Source organism: Mustela nivalis (genome assembly GCF_964662115.1).
Source record: "Mustela nivalis genome assembly, chromosome: 5".
Taxonomy (NCBI): Eukaryota; Metazoa; Chordata; class Mammalia; order Carnivora; family Mustelidae; genus Mustela; species Mustela nivalis.
This window is the reverse complement of record NC_139024.1, coordinates 40,768,304-40,789,219: the sequence shown is the minus strand read 5'-3', so window position 1 is coordinate 40,789,219 and position 20,916 is coordinate 40,768,304. Positions and strand designations below refer to the sequence as shown.

General features: G+C 48.2%; 1 protein-coding gene across 1 annotated transcript in view; it reads right to left on the bottom strand.

The window, feature by feature from the left end:
* The window catches only part of GABRR2 (gamma-aminobutyric acid type A receptor subunit rho2), a gene marked incomplete at its 5' end in the record, with an annotated part of 44,199 nt that extends 27,437 nt beyond the window's left edge, over nucleotides 1–16,762 (bottom strand). The window contains 2 exons of the mRNA XM_082730595.1: nucleotides 8,988–9,094; nucleotides 16,650–16,762. Coding sequence (XP_082586721.1) covers nucleotides 8,988–9,094; nucleotides 16,650–16,762 — 220 coding nt within the window. The remainder of the gene's footprint in view (nucleotides 1–8,987; nucleotides 9,095–16,649) is intronic.
* Nucleotides 16,763–20,916: the final 4,154 nt, after the last annotated feature.

Here is a 20,916-nt window from a genome sequence, read left to right as displayed (position 1 = left end):
GTAGGAGTTGAGGCCTTGGGGGCCAGACTCCTGGAGCTTAGAAGTCCAGGCTTGAATCCTTACTAGAGAGGAGGCCACAGAGTAAAGCATGTGGAGAGCCCTGGGGCACTCACAGGTCTGGGCACCCCAAACACAGAGGATGTCTTATATGGGAGTGGTTCTAAAGTATCATCCCAGGTGAAAAGCATCAGAATTACCTTAGAAACTTCCTTGGGGGGTGCCTGGGTGGCTCAGCTGGTTAAGCAGAGCCTGCTTCTCCCTTTCCTCCCTGCTCATGTTCTCTGTCACTATCTCTGTATCTTTCAAATAACTAAATTTAAAAAAAAAAATCTTTGAAGAAAAGAAAAGGAACTTCCTTAGGAAAGCATCACATTAGAGATTGTCCAACCTGAGAAGTAACCAGGCAGTAACATTGCAAAGTGATGCAGCAATTGTGATATCGAGATATGACAAGAAATACAGATTTGGTCTTCTTCCCCAGTTCCTGGCAGAGAACTTTAAAAACCTTTGTAAGTTCCTGAGCTATAGGAGTGAGAAGAGTATCTTTTTTATTCATAACAGACTTCCAGCAAACATTTCTGAGTTTAGGCTAGTGAGGAGATAGCTCAGGATGGCGGCTGCTTATCAGGGGAAGCAACGATGTGATTAGAGGGTTGGAACTTTCAGCTGCTGCCTCATGCCCCCACCTCCGGGGAGAGGGGGGACTGGAGGTTGAGGTGATCACCAATAGCCAAGGATTTAATCAAGTATGCATGTGTAAGGGAACCCTATAAAACCCTAACGACAAGGTTTGGTGAGCCTCCAGGCTGGCGAACACATCCACATGCAGGGAAGGTGGGAGACCCCAGCTCCACGAGACAGAGCACCTGTGCTCAGGACACTTCAGTTCTCATCCTGTGGACCTCCTCATTTGGCTGCTCACCTGTCTCTTTCATAATACGCTGTATAATAAATCAGTAACAGCAAGCAAGTTTTTCCCTGAGTTCTACGCGCCATTACAGCCGATTACTGAACCTGCAGAGGGGGTGGTGGAAACCCCTGATTTTGTAGCCAAGTCAGACTTGCGCAGTGACTCTGGAACCCACTACTTGCCTTGGTGTCTGAAGTGGAGGGGCGGTCTGGCGAGTGAAAGAAGGAATCTGCGATTCTTTCAAAGCTGAAAGTGCTAGCATTCAAAATAGCTGAGAGGTGGCTCATGTTAGAGGAAAGGAATTAAACAGGGTTCTAGATGTGGACAGGCTGTTGGATGAAGCATAGAGCAGGAGTGATGTGGATAGAAAGACGCTCACAGGTGGGAACAGGATGTTCCAGGACTGTGAGCCTTCTAGGAGGGAAGAGTCATGGTTAGGGGTAGGGGGAGACGGGAATGAGCTGGGCTGGAGTGTGGAGTCCTCTGGAGCTAACAGGGAGAAGCAGGGGCTGCATTTCCTCTTGAAGAGTATGGGAAGCCTGCCCCTTGTGAGGGAACAGCACAGGGAAGAAAGGTTTCCAGAAGGTAAAGGCCATCCCCCCTGGCCGTGGGGATAGAGGAGGTGGTAGGGGGGGTGCGGCATGAGGTGATGAGTCAGGGTTGCACTAGGCAGTGCTTCTAAACTTCTTATCTTTATTGCCCCTAAAGAGAAAATTCTAAGGCTATTTAAGGTTATCAATGAATTTAAATTTAAATGAAATACTAAGAGAAGGGAGGACTTGTCCGGGAGGACTGAGCTTTGGAGGGCCACCAACCACTGTGAGCTGTGTCTTTTTCACCCTCCAAGAGCATGTTGAGAATGTGTGGGGTAAGGGGGTGAGGCCTGGGAAAGTGGAAACAGTCGACTGTTTGATGGATGAATTGATTTAAGCTGGTTGACTGGGAAGGGGAGGAGAGCAAACTCAGAAAGGGCTCCTGACCTTCCAGCCCAAATCACCTGAGAAAGAGCTGACAGAAAATAGGCAGGTTCACGAAGTGAAGGCTGGAAGCGTTGGGGTTAGCCGTTATCCCATGAACCCACGCTGCCTGCCTTCCTTCCTGAATTCAGTCCTTTGCTGTGTGAGATTAGCACTGGAAGGTGTTCTCCTGTGTTCTAGAGGCTGATGTGGGAAAGGTGCTATTGGCCTAGACCGTGCCCCAACCTGCCCCTGTCACAGGCTGGGCTCAGTCCCTCAGTCTCTCTGTGTCACTCAATCTCAACCCACCCAACGCTGACCTGTGGGTTTGCCCCTCCAGGCCCACTCTCCTCCGTGCCTGGTGCTGGGGAGCTGACTGACCTCTATGGACAGCAATAGCACTCGCAGGCCCACCTACAGGCAAGAGTACAACCAGGGACCTAGACGCCATATTGCTTGAATATCTGAAGGTTGTAAATCAAGCTAAAGTACGACAACATGACATAAAGCCTATCCTACCTCGTTGACAAATACACCTTCCCAACAAACCCAAAGGCCAAGTCCAACTTCAGAACTCTTAGACCCCTCAGAGCTCCAGGCTTGAACATGGCGGAGCAGAGAGAGGGGGCCTGAGCCTCCGAGCTTTCTTTCCCTCCCCACTCAGCAGCACCCTGCGTGCAGAAGAGCCTCTTTTTTTTTTTTTTTTAAAGATTTTATTTATTTGACAGGGAGAGAGACAGCAAAAGAGGGAACACAAGCAGGGAGTGCAAGAGGGAGAAGGAGGCTTCTCACTGAGCAGAGAGCCTGATGCGGGGCTCGATCCCAGGACCCTGAGATCATGACCTGAGCCGAAGGCAGATGCTTAACATCCGAGCCACCCAGGAGCCCCCAGAAGAGCCTCTCATACATGCATGTGGACACCCCCACCCACGTGTCTGAGCTCCATCCCACCCCCTTCCAACACGGCTCAGCCACCTCTCAGAAAGAGGGGTGATGCAGTCTCCTTCAGAGCTTATTTAGGGAAGAGGCCTGCGCAGCTCCTGGAAACAAGCTCAAGGTGTGTGGACACGTGAGTCCAAGCTCCTGTGCTCAGATGTGGCCAGGAGGGAGACCCCACGTGAGCACAGCCTCTCGGCCCCAGAGCCTGGGGAGGGGTTTGGCCAGAGCAGGGCTCGTTGCCTGGGCCTAAGGCCACTACTGACAACAACAGGTCAACTCCTGCCTCCTCTTACCTCAGTCCTCAGCCCGGTAATGGCTCCACTCCCAGCAAATTACCCTCTCTCCCCTCCCCACTCTGAGCCACCCATCTCTTCCTGGCAGTTACTCTGTCTTTTCCCAGTGGCTTTTCCCTGATGCCGCATCTCAGTGAATGGCCTCCCCCATGGCAGATGCTTAGGTGTCCCCGGTTCCCTGATGGCATCGGAGACTGGCTTCCTTCTTAGCATCTCTCAGACCCCCCCCCCATTCTCTCCAGGGCCTTAGCTTAATCTCTCATGGGCTCTGTTCTGGACTGGAAGTGGCCCACCAGTGGCCAGTATCCATTTTAACTGTTCCAGCATCCTCCCACAAGCCCTCAGTGAGCCTCCTGCCCAGACATCCTCCCAGAGCTGCCCCTGCCCGGCCAGGCTGTGCCCCACCTCTCTCTCTCTCTCTCTCTCTCTCTTTCTCTCTCTCTCTCTCACACACACACACATACACACACGATAGAGTCCAGCCATGGGGAGCTGCTCATATTCCCTGACACACTTCATCTTTACCCAAGAGCACCTTTCTCCCTGGCTTGTCCTTTGTCCTCTTTTTCCCGCCTACTGGGCTCACCCACTAAGCATCTTCCCAGGTCATGGCAAGCATCGCCACCTGAGGGGAAGTCATCTCCGGTCCCCTTTCTCACCATTCCCTCAGTCCCCCTTCTCCAACAGAAGCAACATCCTACATTGCTCCATCATTTCTCTGTTCTCCAGTAGACTGTTAGCTTCTTGAGAACAATCTATCTTGTCAGGCAAAGTCACAGAATGTAAAGGACTCCAAGAGCGCATGCTTCCCAGGCAAGGGTGGCTCCTTGGTGTTCCTCCTCCCCGGCTCATCAGGGCAGCAGTTGCCTGGTGCGTGTAGCCAGCAGACGCTGCCGTGTGTACCCTGCAGCTCCCGTACTTTCTTTCCTTCCCGGCACAACTTGACATCCTGATTAACCCTGGTCTTCCTCACTAGAGCATTAAAACTCTAAGGACTGTGGCTATCTTGTTCACTCCTGGGTCTCCAGATAACACAGACCCCACTGACACATAGTAACAGCTCAAAAAGTACAGGGCTTCTTTTTTTCAAAAGGCTCCACACCCAGCATGAGGCTTGAACTCATGACCCTGAGATCAGGAGTTGCATGTTTTACCGACTGAGCTAGTCAGGGGCCCTGCAGCTCAAGAAATATGTCAAGTATATGTCTTATGAACTGAAGTATTTTGGTTGGAGAACCTAAGCCACTTTGCTGCCACCATTCTTCTTGACCAGCCTGACAAAGTCCTTTGGAGATGATTCAAGAATCCGGGATGACCCTCCCTCCCTCCTGGCCATCCCTGCATACAGTGTGAATTAAAAATCAGCTTTGTGCAAGTGGGAATGTGAAATGCACAGCTGCCATCGAAGAGAATGTGGAGGGTCCTCAAAAAACTAAACAGAACTACAGAGTGACTCAATTCCACTTTGGAATATACCCCCTAAGAATTAAAAGCAGGGTTCCCGACAGCTATCCGCACACCTGTGTTCATGGCAGCCTTACTCACAACGGCAGAAAGGTGGAAACAACCCAGTATCTGCTAACGGATGGATGGATAAACAAAAGGGGAGCTATACACCCAGTGGAGTATTACTTGGCTTTAAAAAGGAAGGACAGGGGCACCTGGGTGGCTCAGTGGGTTAAAGCCTCTGCCTTTGGCTCGGGTCATGATCCCAGGGTCCTGGGATCGAGCCTCTGTATCAGGCTCTCTGATCAACAGGGAGCCTGCTTCCCCCGCTCTCTCTGCCTACCTCTCTGCCCACTTGTGATCTCTGTCTGTCAAATAAATAAATTTTTAAAAATATTAAAAATAAATAAATAAAATAATAAAAAGGAAGGACATTCTGATAACATGGGTGAGCCTTGAGGACATTATGCTAAATGAAATAAGCCAGTCACAAAATTTAGTCAAAAACTGTCTGATTTCACCACTCACACAAGGTACCTAGAGCAGTCAAATTCATAAAGACAGAAAGTAGAATGGTGGTTGCCAGGGGCTGGGAAAACAGGACGGAATAGGAGTTAAGTGTTTAATGGGTACAGAGTTTCAGTTTGGGAGGATGAAAAAATCCTGACAATGGGAGGTGGTGGTGGTAGAGAAAAAGGGCCACTGACCTGTACCCTTAGAAATGGTTAAAATGGTACCCCTGGGGATAAAAATATATGTTTATAAAAAAATAAAATGAAAAAAAAAGAAATGGTTAAAATGGTAAGCGTTTATGTTCTATATATATTACCACAATTTTTTTTAAAACTACAATTAAATTTAAAAAAACAAAACACACACACACACACACACACAAAACCCACCAGCATTGCAACCCATCTCCTAACACACAGAGGAGTCCCCCGCCAACCCCCCCAGGTCTCTGGAGCTTCCTCTAACCAGGACACATACTGAATCTGACAGCTGGCAGCTTAGGCAAGGTATTTTCGTTTCAACTGATCCCTGGGATTATTAGGAAGCTGATAGATTTTTAATCTTTTCTCCTTCCGGACTAAAAAGGTCACCCATGGGGTATCTAACCTTAGATAAATTCTTCTCTACTTCAACTACTTTTAAACATCAATCCACAAGGAAGCCCCTCTTAAGGAAACAAACTAGAAAGAGAAGACAGGAGTTAGACACCTCCCACAAAGAGCAACAGACATCTTTGTTCACATGACCCGCTTAGGGTGCACCGGTGCTAAGGGGAGATGGGGGGTCAGGACGGGCCCAGGCTCTGCTTCTCCCCGGGGGCCTGGCACAAGGAAGGAGTGCCTTCTTCACTTGCCCAGAGTCCCCTAGGTGCTGTCTGCCAGCCTCCTTCCTCGGAGACCTGCTTGACACATGGGCGGTGTCCCCCATCCAAGGATGAGGCGCTGGTGGGCTGGGACCCTCAGGAGCACTCGCAGGGAAGGCTTCCTGGCTCTAAACATCTCCAGATCCTCCACACTGCTGTGATGGCCCCATCCCACCTGCTTGGCCTGGAATGAAGCCTGGACTGAAGTCACTAGCCCCCTTATCTTATCTGTGGGTGGGTGAGAGTGTGCAGCCTTGCCACCTCGCTATGTGCCCCCTGTCCCCCACTTCAGCCAGGTGATGTCTGGACACACAGAAAAGCTCTGCACAGGATAAAAGGTGCCCAGAGGACCAAATGCCCTGGGGAAGGGGATTGGAAAGAGGGCGAAACAGACTCCACCCTGTGCTTTGGGAACTGAGATCTGATGGGTAGAAGCCTCAGGTCAGGGCCTTCCCAGCCTCAGAGGCTAGCTCAGGCAGGGGCAGGGGACTGTCCTGACCCCGCACCCTGCGCGGCCCCTTTGGTGGGCCCAGCGGTGGCAGGGATCAGGGCACAGGAAGTCCAACTTGCTACTCAGATGTGGCTGGAGGAAGGGGCACCGGGACTGGGGCTGCAGCCTGCTGGAAGATTCTGCCCTGAGCCAGGTTTTCCGGGAACTTGGCAACACCTCACCTGCCGTTCCTGAGAGCCAGATCCTGGCTTCCTGGCTTTCTCCTGGAGGAGGGAGCATTTTTATGAGGCTCTCAGTTCTGCGGCTTATATGGAAGATGAAACCAAAGTTCTGTTCTGGCTGCTCTGTAGCCACCTCCTAAGCCCCCGGGGCCTCAGGCTCTTCTTTTTTACCCCAGGTAATCTGAGGGTTTGGACCAGGTGCCTGCCCAGGCTCCTGCCAGCAGCCAACAGCCTCCGGTGGAAAGTTCCTGCAAGTTCTTCGGGATATTACCTGTCCCCATATACACACACCTGCCCCACAACTCCGTGTACTGAGGCAAGCCACGGCATGACTTTGGGGAACCCTGGGCACTTTTGCTTTCATGGGCTCCTTCCTCCATAAAAAAGGTTAAAAAGTGTATTTTATTTTTTTAAAAAAACATATTTTATAACTCTATTGGTATGAGGTGAACATATAATTAAATAATATATAAGATTTGGATCTTATATATCCTACCTCACATTGTATTTTTTTTCTTTTTCTGATTTTAAAATATTTCCAGAGGCTTCTAAGAGTATCGCTGTGAGCGTTTGACACTATGCCTACTTGCCTGCTGGATAGGTCAGCCCTGCGTTGAGGGATGCACAGGTAGAAGCGACAAGGAGGCACCTCAGCCAGGAGGGACCTCGAGCCTAATCTCAGCAGGAGGGTGACCCGAGCCAGTCCCTTCACCTCTTGGGCCTCAGTTTCCCCATCTGGGGAAAATAATAATATCTATCTCACGGAGCTGTTGTGAGGACGTACACTCCTTGACTAGAATGGTGCCTGCCACAGAAAACCACTATAAATATGTTGCTGTCATGAATACTGTTGTGTGTTCTTGTTCTCACTGCTTAGCCAACCCTCGGTATCTTAACTGAGGCTCCAAGAGAAAGGCAACAGGAACCTTCCGCTGACAGGGTCCTCTCAGACCTCCTGGAGCCAATATAGCAATTTCTGAGCTGCTCATTCAAGAGAAATTTATCTTCCTAAAATTCCCTGTCAGCATGACTATGGTGAGCACCCCCCCAGGGGGTGCAGGGAGGACCAGCAAGGGCGGAGGCAGGGCAGAGAGAGGGCCGCCTCCTGACCTGAGCCCGTGGTGAGCAGCACTGGGGATAGGAAGAAGAGAGGAAGAAGAGGCACCGGCCATAATCTGCTTGCCCCTTTCATCCTCCTGCTCAGTAGGTGTGAGAGCTCTGGGATGGAGGGAGAGGCTTTGAGGCCTTTTAAAATGCAAAGGCCTCTGGGATAAACGAATGTCTAATCCCTTAATAGGCCCACAGAGGAAGGCCTGACAGCTGGGTTTTTCTAAGGGGACCGAACCCTTATGTGTCAAGGGCTTTACATACATTATCTCCTTTAATCCTGACAACCCCCCCCCCCCCACATACACACCCATGACAACATGATGTAGGGATTACTATCCCCATTTTACAAACCAGCAAACAGTGGCTCAGAGAGGGTCTTTGACTTGCCCACAGATCACCCCTATAGCCCCAGGGACTTAAGAGAAGATCTGGAGGGGTGCCTGGATGGCTCAGTAGGTTAAAGCCTCTGCCTTTGGCTCAGGTCATGATCTCAGGGTCCTGGGATGGAGCCCCGCATCTGGTTCTCTGCTCAGCAAGGAGCCTGCTTCCCCTCCACCCCTGCCTGCCTCTCTGCCCACTTGTGATCTCTGTCAAACAAATAAAATCTTTAAAAAATTAAAAAAAAAAAAGAAGAAGAAGATCTGGAAAGGGAGATAAAGGGAGTGGGAAGCCAAATGACCCAGGTCTGCTTTGGCTGGGGCCCAGTGGCTGAAATGCTCTGGGCCTCAGTTTCCCGAATCCACAAGGTGGGGACATTGGTCCTCCCAGCTCATGCATTCTGCTCTTCTCAGCCCACTCCCTGCCTGGTCAGAACAGATGGCTTTCCTGTCCTGCCTATGGCATTTCTCCAGCTCCTGGAAGGGACAGCCACCAGCCTCGCACGACCCCTCCCTGACTCCAAAGTAGCAACACCCCCCCTTGAGAGCGAGTCTAGGAGAGGACTTGTCATGGGTTAAATTGTTGTTGCTGCAATTCCCAGCTAATCACAGGGAGGCTGAGCAGGAGCCATTCTGTGTCCAGACATTCCAGGCAGGCTTTGTAATTGAGGAAGAGAGAGTTGGCAGCTTAGTGGTCAGCGACACTTCCGTCGGCACCCCTCTCGCTCACTTCCTTCCAGCTCTCCTCTCCTTGGGAAAATGAGGGACTCTGGAAGCCCAGTTGGGCTTATCTGACTGTGAGTGGGGATCCAGGGGAGAGCTGTGCCAGAGAGAATGGGACAGAGCAGCAGCAGCGGGCCACCCCAGGGACCAGGCCCCTCGCCGGCCAAGGGAAGCGCTCAGTCCTACCTCCAAAAGCAGGCCTCATGGAGAAATCATGATCCTCCACTCGGAGAAGCGGCTGAGGTTTTCCCTTGCGGATTTTGGTCATGTCGAGGTTCTTCTTATATAGGTGACTGCAAAAACAAGCAAGAGACATTTTTCAACGGCCCACAATGTAGGATTTACTTGTAAGGAAACTTTTCTCCATCCACTGAAGGCTAGACACACACACACAAACTCACACTCCTTCCCACCCACCCTGTCCCCCTCAGGTCCTCACAAGCAGGTCCTGAGGACCAGACCCTTCCAGAACCTTCCTAAGGTAAGTTACGATTGCATGACAACCGTTGGGTTGAATGGTGGAGAATTAGAAATTTTTTGCTTTTTAAATGTTTCTCTTATGTTGCTATAGTATTGTTTCATAATCAATAAAATTCTGACACAAATATAGTGAAAGTTTTAAAATGCTGGTTTTAGCCTCACCAGACCTGACGCTCCTTGTCTCAGTCCAGCTGGCAGCTGGCGGCAGAACCCACACTGGAGCAGAGCCTCAACCCCAGGGGGAACAGACAAGGCACACACAGTGGGGATCAAGGCCCCGGTTGGGGACAGAGTTGTTCCAGCCACTCAGCCGGGTGGTGGACACTGGAGCCAGCCAGGACTGCAGACCTGAGTTCACTCTCTTTCTTCAACCCAGATGGCAAAGTAGTCATTTTCTAGTCTCTCTCACCCACACTCACTCTTTCTAGAACTTCTTTATTTTTTTTTCCCTTCATCACAACCACACATAATCCAAAAACAATAAAATCCAAAATATTCTAAAGCAATATTCTGCTGACATGATCATCACTAAACAAAAAACAAGGAAGAGAGGAGGCAGAAGAGTAAGGAGAGAGGGAGGGAGGAAGGATTTGTGTCTGACAAGATATGAGATCTAATTCTTGTTTATTTTATTTTATTTTATTTTATTTATTTGAGAGAGAAAGAATGAGAGAGAGAGAGCATGAGCGAAAGGAGGGTCAGAGGGAGAAGCAGACTCCCTGCTGAACAGGGAGCCCAACGCGGGACTTGATCCCAGGACCTGGAGGTCATGACCTGACTGAAGGTAGACGCTTAACCAACTGAGCCACCCACGCACCTGTGAGATCTAATTCTTGACAGAAGAAACAAAACAACCAAATCAGAAGTCAGTGTTACTGTAAATTTTGTTCTGTACAGAATGTTTGAGGGCTCTAGTAAATGAAGAGATTTGGGGTTGAATGTTTGTTGCTCATTTATATATACATCCTTATTTTACTCTCAATGTTCTTATCATGCTTTCATGTTTCTTTTTTTTTAGAGAAACAGGCATAGTTCCTGTTTAAACTCTGTAAGAGGGAAGTAACATGTTTCCTCTCTCAAGGTCCTGTTCTTTGAGACATCTTCCTATGAAATCTTTCTTAACTTTTATTCTCTGGAAGCTCTGCCCAGGTGGTGTAATTTGTTGGGAGGGCTAAAGCCGTGCTGATCAATAAAGTAGCCACTAGCTCCGTGTGGCTGTTGAAGTCAATTTAAATTAAATTAAATTAAATTAAATTAAATTAAAATGTAATTAATAAAATAAAGTCAATAATAATATAATATTAATGTTATTTAATTACACTAGCCATACTTATGTGCTTAATAGCCACATGAGGCTGGTGGCTACTATGTTGGATAGTGCACATCTGTAACATTTCCATGGTCTTCAAAAGTTTTACTTACACAATGCTGGTCTAAAGGTTGGTCTGCCCACCTCCCTTCCCACCAAGAAGCATATTCCCCTATAAGCTGGGCTTCCCACCTTATAGCCCTACTCTCAGAACCACCTGGAGCTCCAGACCTCCCAACCACTCTCCCTCTTCCTGCGATAGCTTTGGCCCATCAACCTTGGGATGTCAGCATCCAAAGGGACAGCCGTCCTACACTCTGGTTGCACAATTCCTCAATTCCTAGACTCAAATCCACTTGGTAACCACATATCTTTGGAGAACTGACTCTGTCCAGATGCGGTACTAGTCATGGGGAGGACATATACTCATTGCCCTCACTGGGCTGATAACCCGGTGGGGGAGACAGACAATAAGCAAGTGGACAGATAAGTAATGTAACTTCAGAAAGTGCTAAGTGCCATAAAAATGTAATCAAGCAGGATAAGAAATAAGAGGAAGATGGATTGGGGTGGAAGTGATCAGGGAAACCATCTGAGACCCAGATGGGATGAGGGACAGAGCAAGTCATGAGAAGATGTGAAGAAGTGTACTCTGGGAGAACAGCAAGTGCAAATGTCCTGAGGTGAGTCTGGCTTGTGTGAGGAGAGCAAGGAGAAACAAAGCAGTAAGAAAGAAGGTGGGAGATAAGGCCAGGGACAAGATCATGAGACCCTCATGAGCATAATACTGACAGGGAAACCCATGAAATTCTGAACACGAGAGTCACAAGGACTCGTTTAGGACCTGAGACAATCTCCTGGCCACTGTGTAGAGAAGACTGAAGAGGGCACAGCAGACACAGGAGACCATTAGGAAACTTGCTAAGAACATGGTGCCTGGATCAGGGCTGTAGGGAAGGGAGGTGCAGAGAAGTGATCAGATCTAAGGAAGACAGAAAGGTCTAGCTGATGGATTATATATAGGCTGTGAGGGAAAGAGAGGGGCAAAGATGACTCTGGCTTATGACTTGAGCACCTGGGTGAATGGTGGGGGCATTCCCTGAGATGGCAAATGGCACGTTTGTGGTGAAGAGGGTGCATTTCATTCTGAGCCATCTTGATTTCGAGGTGCCTGTAAGATACCCAGGGAGAAGGTGAAAACAGGGTGGGGGCACGGGCAGTAGGATTATTTTCATTTCTGTCAGCCTTGCAGGTTCTTAGTGTCCCTGGGGGCTTGGCAGAGGTGCCTGGTTCTCCTCCCAGAGCCCTTGACATCTGCCCTCAAACACCCTCACCCCAGCTACATCAGCATCTCCCTTTCCCACCCACGGTTCCTTCTCGTCAGCCTTCAAACTGGATTCAAGTCTCTCCTCCCTTGAACCCAAACTAAGCAGAAGATCTGTCTAGACCACACATCTTCCTCACATAAAATTTATTGAAAAGTGGTAGCATTACAGGTGTGGTAGATATATTTGTCTTTAAACTTTTTCTTAAAAAAAAAAAAAAAAAGATCCCCCCTCCTCACAAATCCATAATCCTCCCAGAGAACTGTGCACCACAGGCTGCAGCCGCCTCCTCACCCCCAAGCACTTCCTGTGTCACTTGTGCAGGCCCCGAGGCCCCGCTGAGCGCTGGCTTCTCTGCCACCTGGAGGACCATGCCTCTCCTAGAAATCTGGTCTTTCAGGACCAAGCACTGGGCTGTCCTCCTAACACCTGAGAGCTCGTTCTCAATTTCCATTGCCGCCTCCCTGCCCCCAGCTCACCCCATCAACGCTAATATCCCCAGGGCGCTGTCCCAGCCACCGCCTCTTCTCCTTCTACACCCTCTTTGGCAGGCGAGCCTATGTCTGTGGCTACAGATTCCGGCATCTGTACCCCCTGCTCTAGATCTTTTATCCAACTGCCGACCTGATGATCCCTGATGGATACCCTATAGGCATTTAAACTCAACACACCTCTCGTTTGAGGTGGTCTAGGCTGCAGGTTGAGAGGGGATTCAATAAAAGGGGAAGGGGAGGAAGAGGTTGCGGGGTACGCGGGGACCGGGCCAGGCAGAGCCTTGAAGACCATGTTGAGACTTCTGTCTTTATCCAAAGGCAATGGGAAAACACTGAAGGCGTTAAGCAAGTTGGAGGAAGAAGTTGGAGTTGCTTTTAGACAAGCCCATTGGAGGGAAGTCTAATGTAACGTCTTCCTCCCAGTGAGCTGGAATATGGAACCCAAGTCTGGGTCCCTTGAAGCGCGGTAGTCACTATCAGGGTACCTCCACCAAGCTTCCACTGTCATGGTCTCCACCCCAAGCCTGGCTCCTGAAGTCAGGAGGGACCAGGCCGGGTTCCCTGCACAGCAATTGCATGACAGGCCATATTGGACACCCAGCAATGGCACCGCGGAAAGGCAGAGGAAGAGCTCAGCCTAAGGACTTAGCACATCACGGACATTCAATTGTGAGTGCTGCCGGCGCCCTACCGCTCTGCCTCATGGGGAGCAAATCCCAGCTGGCCAGCAGTATCCCTCTCCATTTAGAGGGGAGGATTTGGTTGCGGAAGTCGCAGAATTCCAGTCCCACTGCAGGAGAGAGGAGATTGAAATGCCTGTGCCAATCCTGAGGGCCCAGAAATAGGTTTTGTTGTTGTTTTTAAAGGAACCAATTACTTGATAACTCAGGCCACTAATATCTCCAGCCTTGGGCTTTTTGTGTGAGCCACATGCCCTCAGTTCATCCTTCCAGTGCCTGGATGCCTTGGCCCAAAGACCCTAGACTCCAGGGGCCATACTCTGAGTCCCGGCCCAAGGCAGGGGAGCCAGAACCTCCACAGCCTTGGGTGGAGAGGGAGGAAAAATTTGCTCATGACCCCTTCGAGAGGCAGGGCTGGTGCCACCGTGCTGAGGTTCATTTCGTAGCACAATAGCGGGCAGGATGACCATGCCTGTATGTGACACCCTCCCTCCGTGCAGGCCCTGAGCTGTGGTTAACCCCTCATCCCAGGGGAAAAGGTCTCACGAGCACCTTTTTCAGTTAGAAAAACAAGGTTCAGAAAGATTAGGAAACACCGCCGTGGCCAGGGAGCCACAGAACCAGGGTCCAAACCTGGTTTCTCTGACTTCCTGGCCCCACCTCCTTCCCCAGGCCACTGGGGAGGGTGAGGATCACCGGGCAGCGGGAAAGCAAAGCTGCTCCTGGGCCTGGCACCACGTAAGCCACGAGGCAGATCCCGAGAAGGCTGGCCACGGGGACTGCAAATGGGAGAGGAAATCTGGAAGGGGCCCCCAGGCCCTGGGACCAGGAGGAACCAGAGAGTGTTATCTGGTGAGAGCTAGGTTCATTTTCAGATCTCCAGGGAGAAGGGCCTCTCTTGCTGGGTGGGGAGCAATCACAGGGTCAGGAAGCCAACTCACGTAGCGGGCAGGGAGGGACTGGAATAAAGCCGGAGAAAGAAAGGCGGGAAGAAGAGAGCAAATCGAATAGTCGGGACAAAACAGGTTCAGGTGGCAGCCGTTCCTTAAAGGGGGACACGCGGGGTGGGAAAACCGGAGGAAGGTCTGGAAAAAAGCACCTTCTGAGCAGAATACTTGTTTTGTGAGAGTGCCTTGGGGAGATGATACGGAAAGTACGTAGGTTAGAAAAGATCCTAACAGTGTGTGAGTGTGTGTGGGTGTGTGTGTGTGTGAGTGTATGTGTGAGTGTGTGAGTGGGTGAATTCCTGTGTACGGTATATGGTATGTGTGTGTAAGACGGTGTGATATGGAAGGTAGGGACAGACTTCCAAGGAAAGAAGCTACCTTACAGAGATGAAGTCATTTTGTTCCTCTTTATTCGTACAGCTTAACTCTTGTGTGTCAACGAGGAAAGTAATATTTTAGTCTGACACTTGGCTGAAATTTTTCACCGACAGAGCCTTATGACGGCCTGAGCCTGCATGTGCCCTGGTGGATTTAGAAAGGCCTAGAATCATGTTCCCTAAGGTGACATTTTCTCTATCCTCTCTCCTAGCCTCCCTTCAGTAATTGTTTTTTATTTCTTGAATGTGTGGGTTCATCTTTTCTTCCACTTTAACACCCCCTGGGATGGATTTCAAGAAACTCTCCTCACGCCTAAGGGTCAGATTCAGTCTGTCCCCAAGCTCATGCCAGTGCCTGGGAATGACTGTGGTCTTCTGAGGAGTGACACAGGTATGACAGCCCAGGCTGCCAAGCAGGATCCTTGAGGATCCCTGAGGGGTTCCTGTTGAACCCCAGAACTGTTCTCAGGGAATAGACAAGTCCATACAACGCTTTTCCTCCAGGCTGAGAAAATCAAGGAACCTATGTTCTAGCCCAGTGGGGTCACTAGGTACCTGTATGAATTAGTCCTGCCTTCCAACAGACTTCTCAGCATCCATAAAATTGAAACCGTGTTTCCCAATACGTGCTCTGTAAAATATGAATCCCTCAAGATAGTTACAAAAAAGCAGGGTTTTTTTTTTTTTTTTTCAGAAACTGTATAATTTATTTTCCTCTTCAAGATTCAGAATGTCTATTTGCATAATAAAGGTTTGAGAAGCTGTGCTATAAAGACAGCTGTTCAAAATGATCTAAACCAGAGTTTCCCAAGTTTCTTTGAGCCCAAGACCCCTTTTCACCCAACACCTATTCACCTTTCACCGTCTTAGGGCTCAGAGGAATTGCAGGATCACATGACCCCTGAGGCTCCTTCCAGTTCAACAGCCTCGAATTCTGGCAACATCCTCCCAGGAGGAGACTTGCACTGAGTGCCTCCTTCCTGTCCTCCTGGACAAGTTGTATCTGTTGCTTTCTGCGTGACTAGGATTAAATGGCCCTGCAGAGCTTGGGCCTCCCGGAGAGCGGCAGTCTCTGAAGCCGGCATATTCCTGGGAGCTTAAGACGGTCTACTGGGATGCAGAAAGTAGAGAATGCAACTCTCACTGATAGTTTTTATCTAAAAATAATGAAGCAATCAAGTTTTACTTTAATATACATATGTGTAATAGTCTATGTATGCAATAGTCTATGTATGTATGTATGTAACTTATAGGTAGATCTGTCGGAAGTACAATTTCAAAAAATTGTCACCAATAGCGATGCCTGATTAAAAATAAAAGCCAGTGACCTAGAAAATGTGCCTCCATATATTAGTTTATATTCACAATCTCTAGTTCTCGAAATGCTTCATAGAATGGGGAACAGATGTGTGACATCTTACACACGCCCTCTACCTCTCAGCTGCTTGCTCTTTGCTTCACGCCAAACAGTCGTTTCCATCAGGCCTAGGGTATCAGGCTTTGTGCATCGGTTCAAGCAAACTTACTAAGGAACTTCGATTTGTAATATGATTTTCAATGCACATTCCAGGCCAAACCAGTATCTTGGAAATGTTTCTGTTACATCGTGCAATGGCAGTTGCCTACACCTGTTGCCTACGCATGTATTTTGGATAACCTAGCAAATTTCAAACACCTTTTTCAGATTGAAACAGTGAAATGATACCCGATACAGTCAGAAAGCTGTTCCCAGTCCAATAATTTAAAGAGGACAACTCTCGGTTACATTTTTTCTTCAATAGTTCAAACTAAATTCCTATCTACCGGGGTCCCCCTGCCCCTCCCCACCCCTCCCCGCTCCTCCCCGCCCCTCCAAAATTCTTGAATGCCATTACTCAGCAGGTCCCGTGGTCCCTACAGGATGTCATCCTGAGGAACAAAGCAGCACAAATTGAGAAGTACAAGATGTTTTTAACCCACGAAATTTTCAACCACCTGCCTGAAATCGAAATGCCTGGACAGAACACCAATACCAGAACAAACTCCTCAGCCCGGTCTGGCTTTGCTCTCTCACAGCTTGTGACCCTAGAGAATATCTATGCTCTGAGAGAGGCTGTTTTCAGCGAGGTGGTGGCCCCATCAACCTCTGGCTGGGAAATAGATCCCAGCGGGTCAGTGTAAGCCCCGGCCCTCCTGGGAGCTGGCGCGCTGAGCGCCCCTGCAGGTGACCTTCCTCCCCTCCCACCCAAGCCTTTACCTGGGCTTGGTCATTTCCAGCTGCCCAGTCGATCTCCTCCTCTTGGGCTTTCTGCTCTCCACAAGAGCCGTCAGGCAAAACAAGAGCAAAATGAGTCTTGTGAAATAAGGCATTCTGGGAACGTCTACGATGCCACAGACTGCTCTCCAGTAACCTGCAGCGGGGCAGGCCCCTGCGGGCTGCACCGTACATTCAGTCTGTCATCTTGTGGCGGTGCTTCTCGAAGGGGCTGCGAGAGCACCACTGGCCGGACTGGTTTTTCCGATTAAATATTTGATAGTGATGCTCGTCCCACCCCACCTCCCACCACACCCACACCCCCACCCCGCCAAGGCGTGACACAAACACCAAGGCTTGGCCGCTTAGTGATTGGCCATTAGTTAACAAGTTTGTCCTGTGAAATTCTGCTTCCGCTGAGTCCCAGAGCAGCTTTGGCTAAAACTGTTACATAAAATAAATAAATAAATAAATAAATAAATTTAAACCTCTTGAACATGCCAGCTCTTTGCTGAGATCATTAATCCTTCCCTCTGGCTGCATAAAACATGTCTGTCACATCCACTAGGGAGACAGCTTGGGTTCTGAGTGGATTTGCAGGGAAGACCTGATGGGCAAGAGGAGTGCATGAATGTGCTCGGGAAATGCTGAGTGAACACACGAATGACCTGTTTTCACCGGGTTGCTTTATTTCTCCATCCAAGAAAGCATATTTTGCCCATGACCAAGGATGCTTGCTTTCCCCCCAAATACATGTTTTCTCAATGAAAAGACATCTTATCAAAGCATAAAATCCATTTTGATTTTGAAGGGATGTATAAACCAAAGGAGAATTCTTGATTATGTTAGCTCTTCTTCCTACCATGAGCATTAGATTAATTTGGGTCTTTAATCCTAAAATGTATAATATCACCATAAATTAGGCTTGATTCCTATCCTGGAACATGGACTTGCGAACATTTGAAGTGTAAACATACACGTGTCTATATTTAGTCTACTGAGCAGAATAAAATGTTTAAAGACTACTTATTTCTTGCCGGCTGTGTCCGAGACGGAGAAGAGTTTGGTGTGGTAAAGACATAGGGAGATGAGGCAGGAGGTCAAGAGAAGTGATAACTGGAAGTGGACAGAATTGGGGTTTTATTATGTAAGAAAGAAAGCAAAGTGGGATGACACGATCTACTTTTTTTTTTTTTTAAGAAATTCCTGAGATCAGTTGGATCAGAGAAGTTATAATAACGAAGGAGGATGAGTTCCGGCCTTAAAGAAGGGCAGATGGAAGGTGAAGAGGAGGGAAGGCAGAAGAATGAGAAGGTCAAGTTCTTTCTGAAGTAGAATACACTTGCTGACTGAATAGGGTGGGAGGTGAGAGGAGGCCACAGTGATATCTACGATTCCAGTTTGGAGGTGGGACTGGTGAGTAAGTGATATCCGTTAGAGGTACAGGTTTGGTGGGGAGATGACATAGATTTTGACTCATGGAATTTGAGGTATCATGGGACTTCCGGATGCCCAATAGGCAGCTGGAGTATAGATAAGCCAGAAGCTCAGGAGAAAGGTCTGGACTGGAGAATTAAGTCTGGAGCCGTCAATGTATGGTGGTAGTTTAACTACAGGAAAGGGTGAGATCTTCCAGGAAAATAGAAGTCCCAGTGTAAGCATAGAATCCTCAGGAACCTATACTTTCTTTTTTTTAGAGATTTTATTTTTAAGTAATCTCTATACCCCATGTGGGGCTCGAACCTACAACCCTGAGATCAAGAGTTGCATGCTCTACTGATCAAGCCAGGCAAGTGTGCTGAAACCTATACTTCTAATGGATGGATGGGAAGCCTGAACAAAAGTATAGAACTAGCAAAGATGTTGACTATGAAAACCAAAGGAGTCTCTGAGAGTAGTCAACGGTCAATGTTGTGAAGAAGTGACGGCAGGAAACAGGTGAACTAGCTCTGGCAACCAGCACACTGTTCTTAACTTCAGTTAACTGTAGTTTCAGTTGAAAGATGTGGCCGAAAGCCAAAATACAGGAGTTAAATAGAAATTTGGGAGTGGGAATAATTCTGTATGGGGACTAACTCAGTGGTTCCCCAATCTGGCCACTTCTTAGAATTACCTAAATAATTTGCTTAAAAGTCCCACTGCTCCTAAAGATTTAGCAGGGAAGGAAAGATACCCATTAAAGTTCCTTTCCATAGATTTTGTTCAAAAGATGGTGCTTCTGATTGGAACCCTAGAACTATTCATGGATATTGTTGTTTTCAAGAAATATTTGTTTTTAGGGCTCCTGGATAGTTCAGTTGGTTAAGTGTCACACTCTTGGTTTCAGCTCAGGTCACGATCTCAGGGTCATGAGATGGAGCCCCGCATCAGGCTCCATACTCAGCAGGAGTAGGGCGCCTGGGTGGTTCAGTGGGTGAAAGCCTCTGCATACTGAGCAGGAGCCTGCTTGAAATGCTCTCCCTCTCCCCCAGCTCCTCCCTCACCTTCTCTTCCTTTCTCTCTCTTTCTCTCCCTCAAATACATAAATCTTTAAAGAGAGAGAGAGAGAAATATTTATTTTGTTGCATTCTCGACATTTTAGGTCCTATCAATTTCTTTTTTTTTTCTTTTTTTTTTTGAAGATTTTATTTATTTATTTATTTGTCAGAGAGAGAGAGAGAGAGAGAGAGAGAGAGCACAAGCGGGCAGAGTGGCAGTCAGAGGCAGAGAGAGAAGCAGGCTCCCTGCCAAGCGAGGAGCCCAATGCGGGACTCGATTCCAGGACCCCAGGATCACAACCTGAGCAGAAGGAAGGCAGCAGCTTAACTGACTGAGCCACCCAGGCGTCCCTATCAGTTTTTTCTTTAAATCTCTCTTATTTTCAGTAGTTGAATTATTGTGATTATGGTATGGAGAAAAACTCAGTTGGAGATACGTGTAATGTTTTAAGTAATGTCTTTTTTTGAAGTATCATTCACATACCATAAATTTACCCTTTTCAAAAAAAATTTTTAAGATTCTATTTATTTGAGAGAAGAGAGAGTGAGAGAGAGAGCTTGAGTGGGGCTCTGGGGAGAGGGAAAGGGAGAAGCAGACTACCCACCAAGCTGGGAGCCTGACATGGGGCTCGATCCCAGGACCCTGAGATCATGACGTGAGCCAAAAGCAGACACTTGACTGACTGAGCCAATCAGGTGCCCCAAATTTACCCCTTTAACTGTGGTTTTTGGTATAGAGTGTGCAACCATCCCCAGTATCTCATTTTAGATCATTTTCATTTCCCGCCAAAGAAGCCTATACCCATTAGCAGTCGCTGCCCCTTCCTTTCAGTTCCCTTCAGTCACTAGCAATCACCAACCTACCTTCTGTCTCTACGGGTTTGCCTAAGGTGGGTATTTCATATACACAGAATCATACCCTAGGTAGCCTTCTGTGTCTGACTTCACTGGACTTGATCTTTTTTTTTTCCTGACATGATGCTTTCAAGATTCATCCATGTTGTCCTATGTATTAGAACTTCATTCTTCTTCATGGTCAGATTCCATTCCATCATATAGACAGAGCACACCTTGTTTATCTTAGTCAATGGGATTTGAGTTTCCAGTTTGGGGATATGAATAATAATGCTGCTATGAATACTTCTGTAGAAGTTTGTGTGAATGTGTTTGCATCTCTCTTGATAATATACCTGGGAGTGGAATGGCTGGGTCATATGGTGTGGGAGGCCGCAATAACGCTTGAGACGAGGACCAAACCAGGCCCTGACTTGAGCCTCCTTTAAAGTCCAAATAACCTAACCAAAGGTTTAGGACAGGAAAAGTTGAGTAGCACTGAGAAAGGGTCTGTGCTATGTGTTGTGCGCTCGCCTACGTGACTTCCCACACGCTTGCTAAACAACTGAGTACAATTCAGTTGGGGTCAAAAGTTCATTGCTGATCCTTGCTGCCCTAAATTACTTTCAGGTTTGCTGTATTTGTATTGGCAAATTAGCCATTTGGCGTCGTGAGGAACTCGTGGTTGTTTAACTAGACACAGGTGTATTGCTTCTCCTATTATCACTCTATATATGGCCTTAGTGCTTTGAATAAACTTAGCACTGTTGGACATACTCCTCAGTGCTCCTCCTGTCCCCATCTCTTTGTCTCTTAATTTCTTTTCTTCATCCTCTTACCCTCACGTTCCTGGTCGATTTGTCGCGCTGGCCACGACAATATGTTAACTCTTCGCTTAACTTTTTTAAGAACTACCAGTTTTTCAAAGTGGTTGCCCCATTTTACATTCCCACCAACAA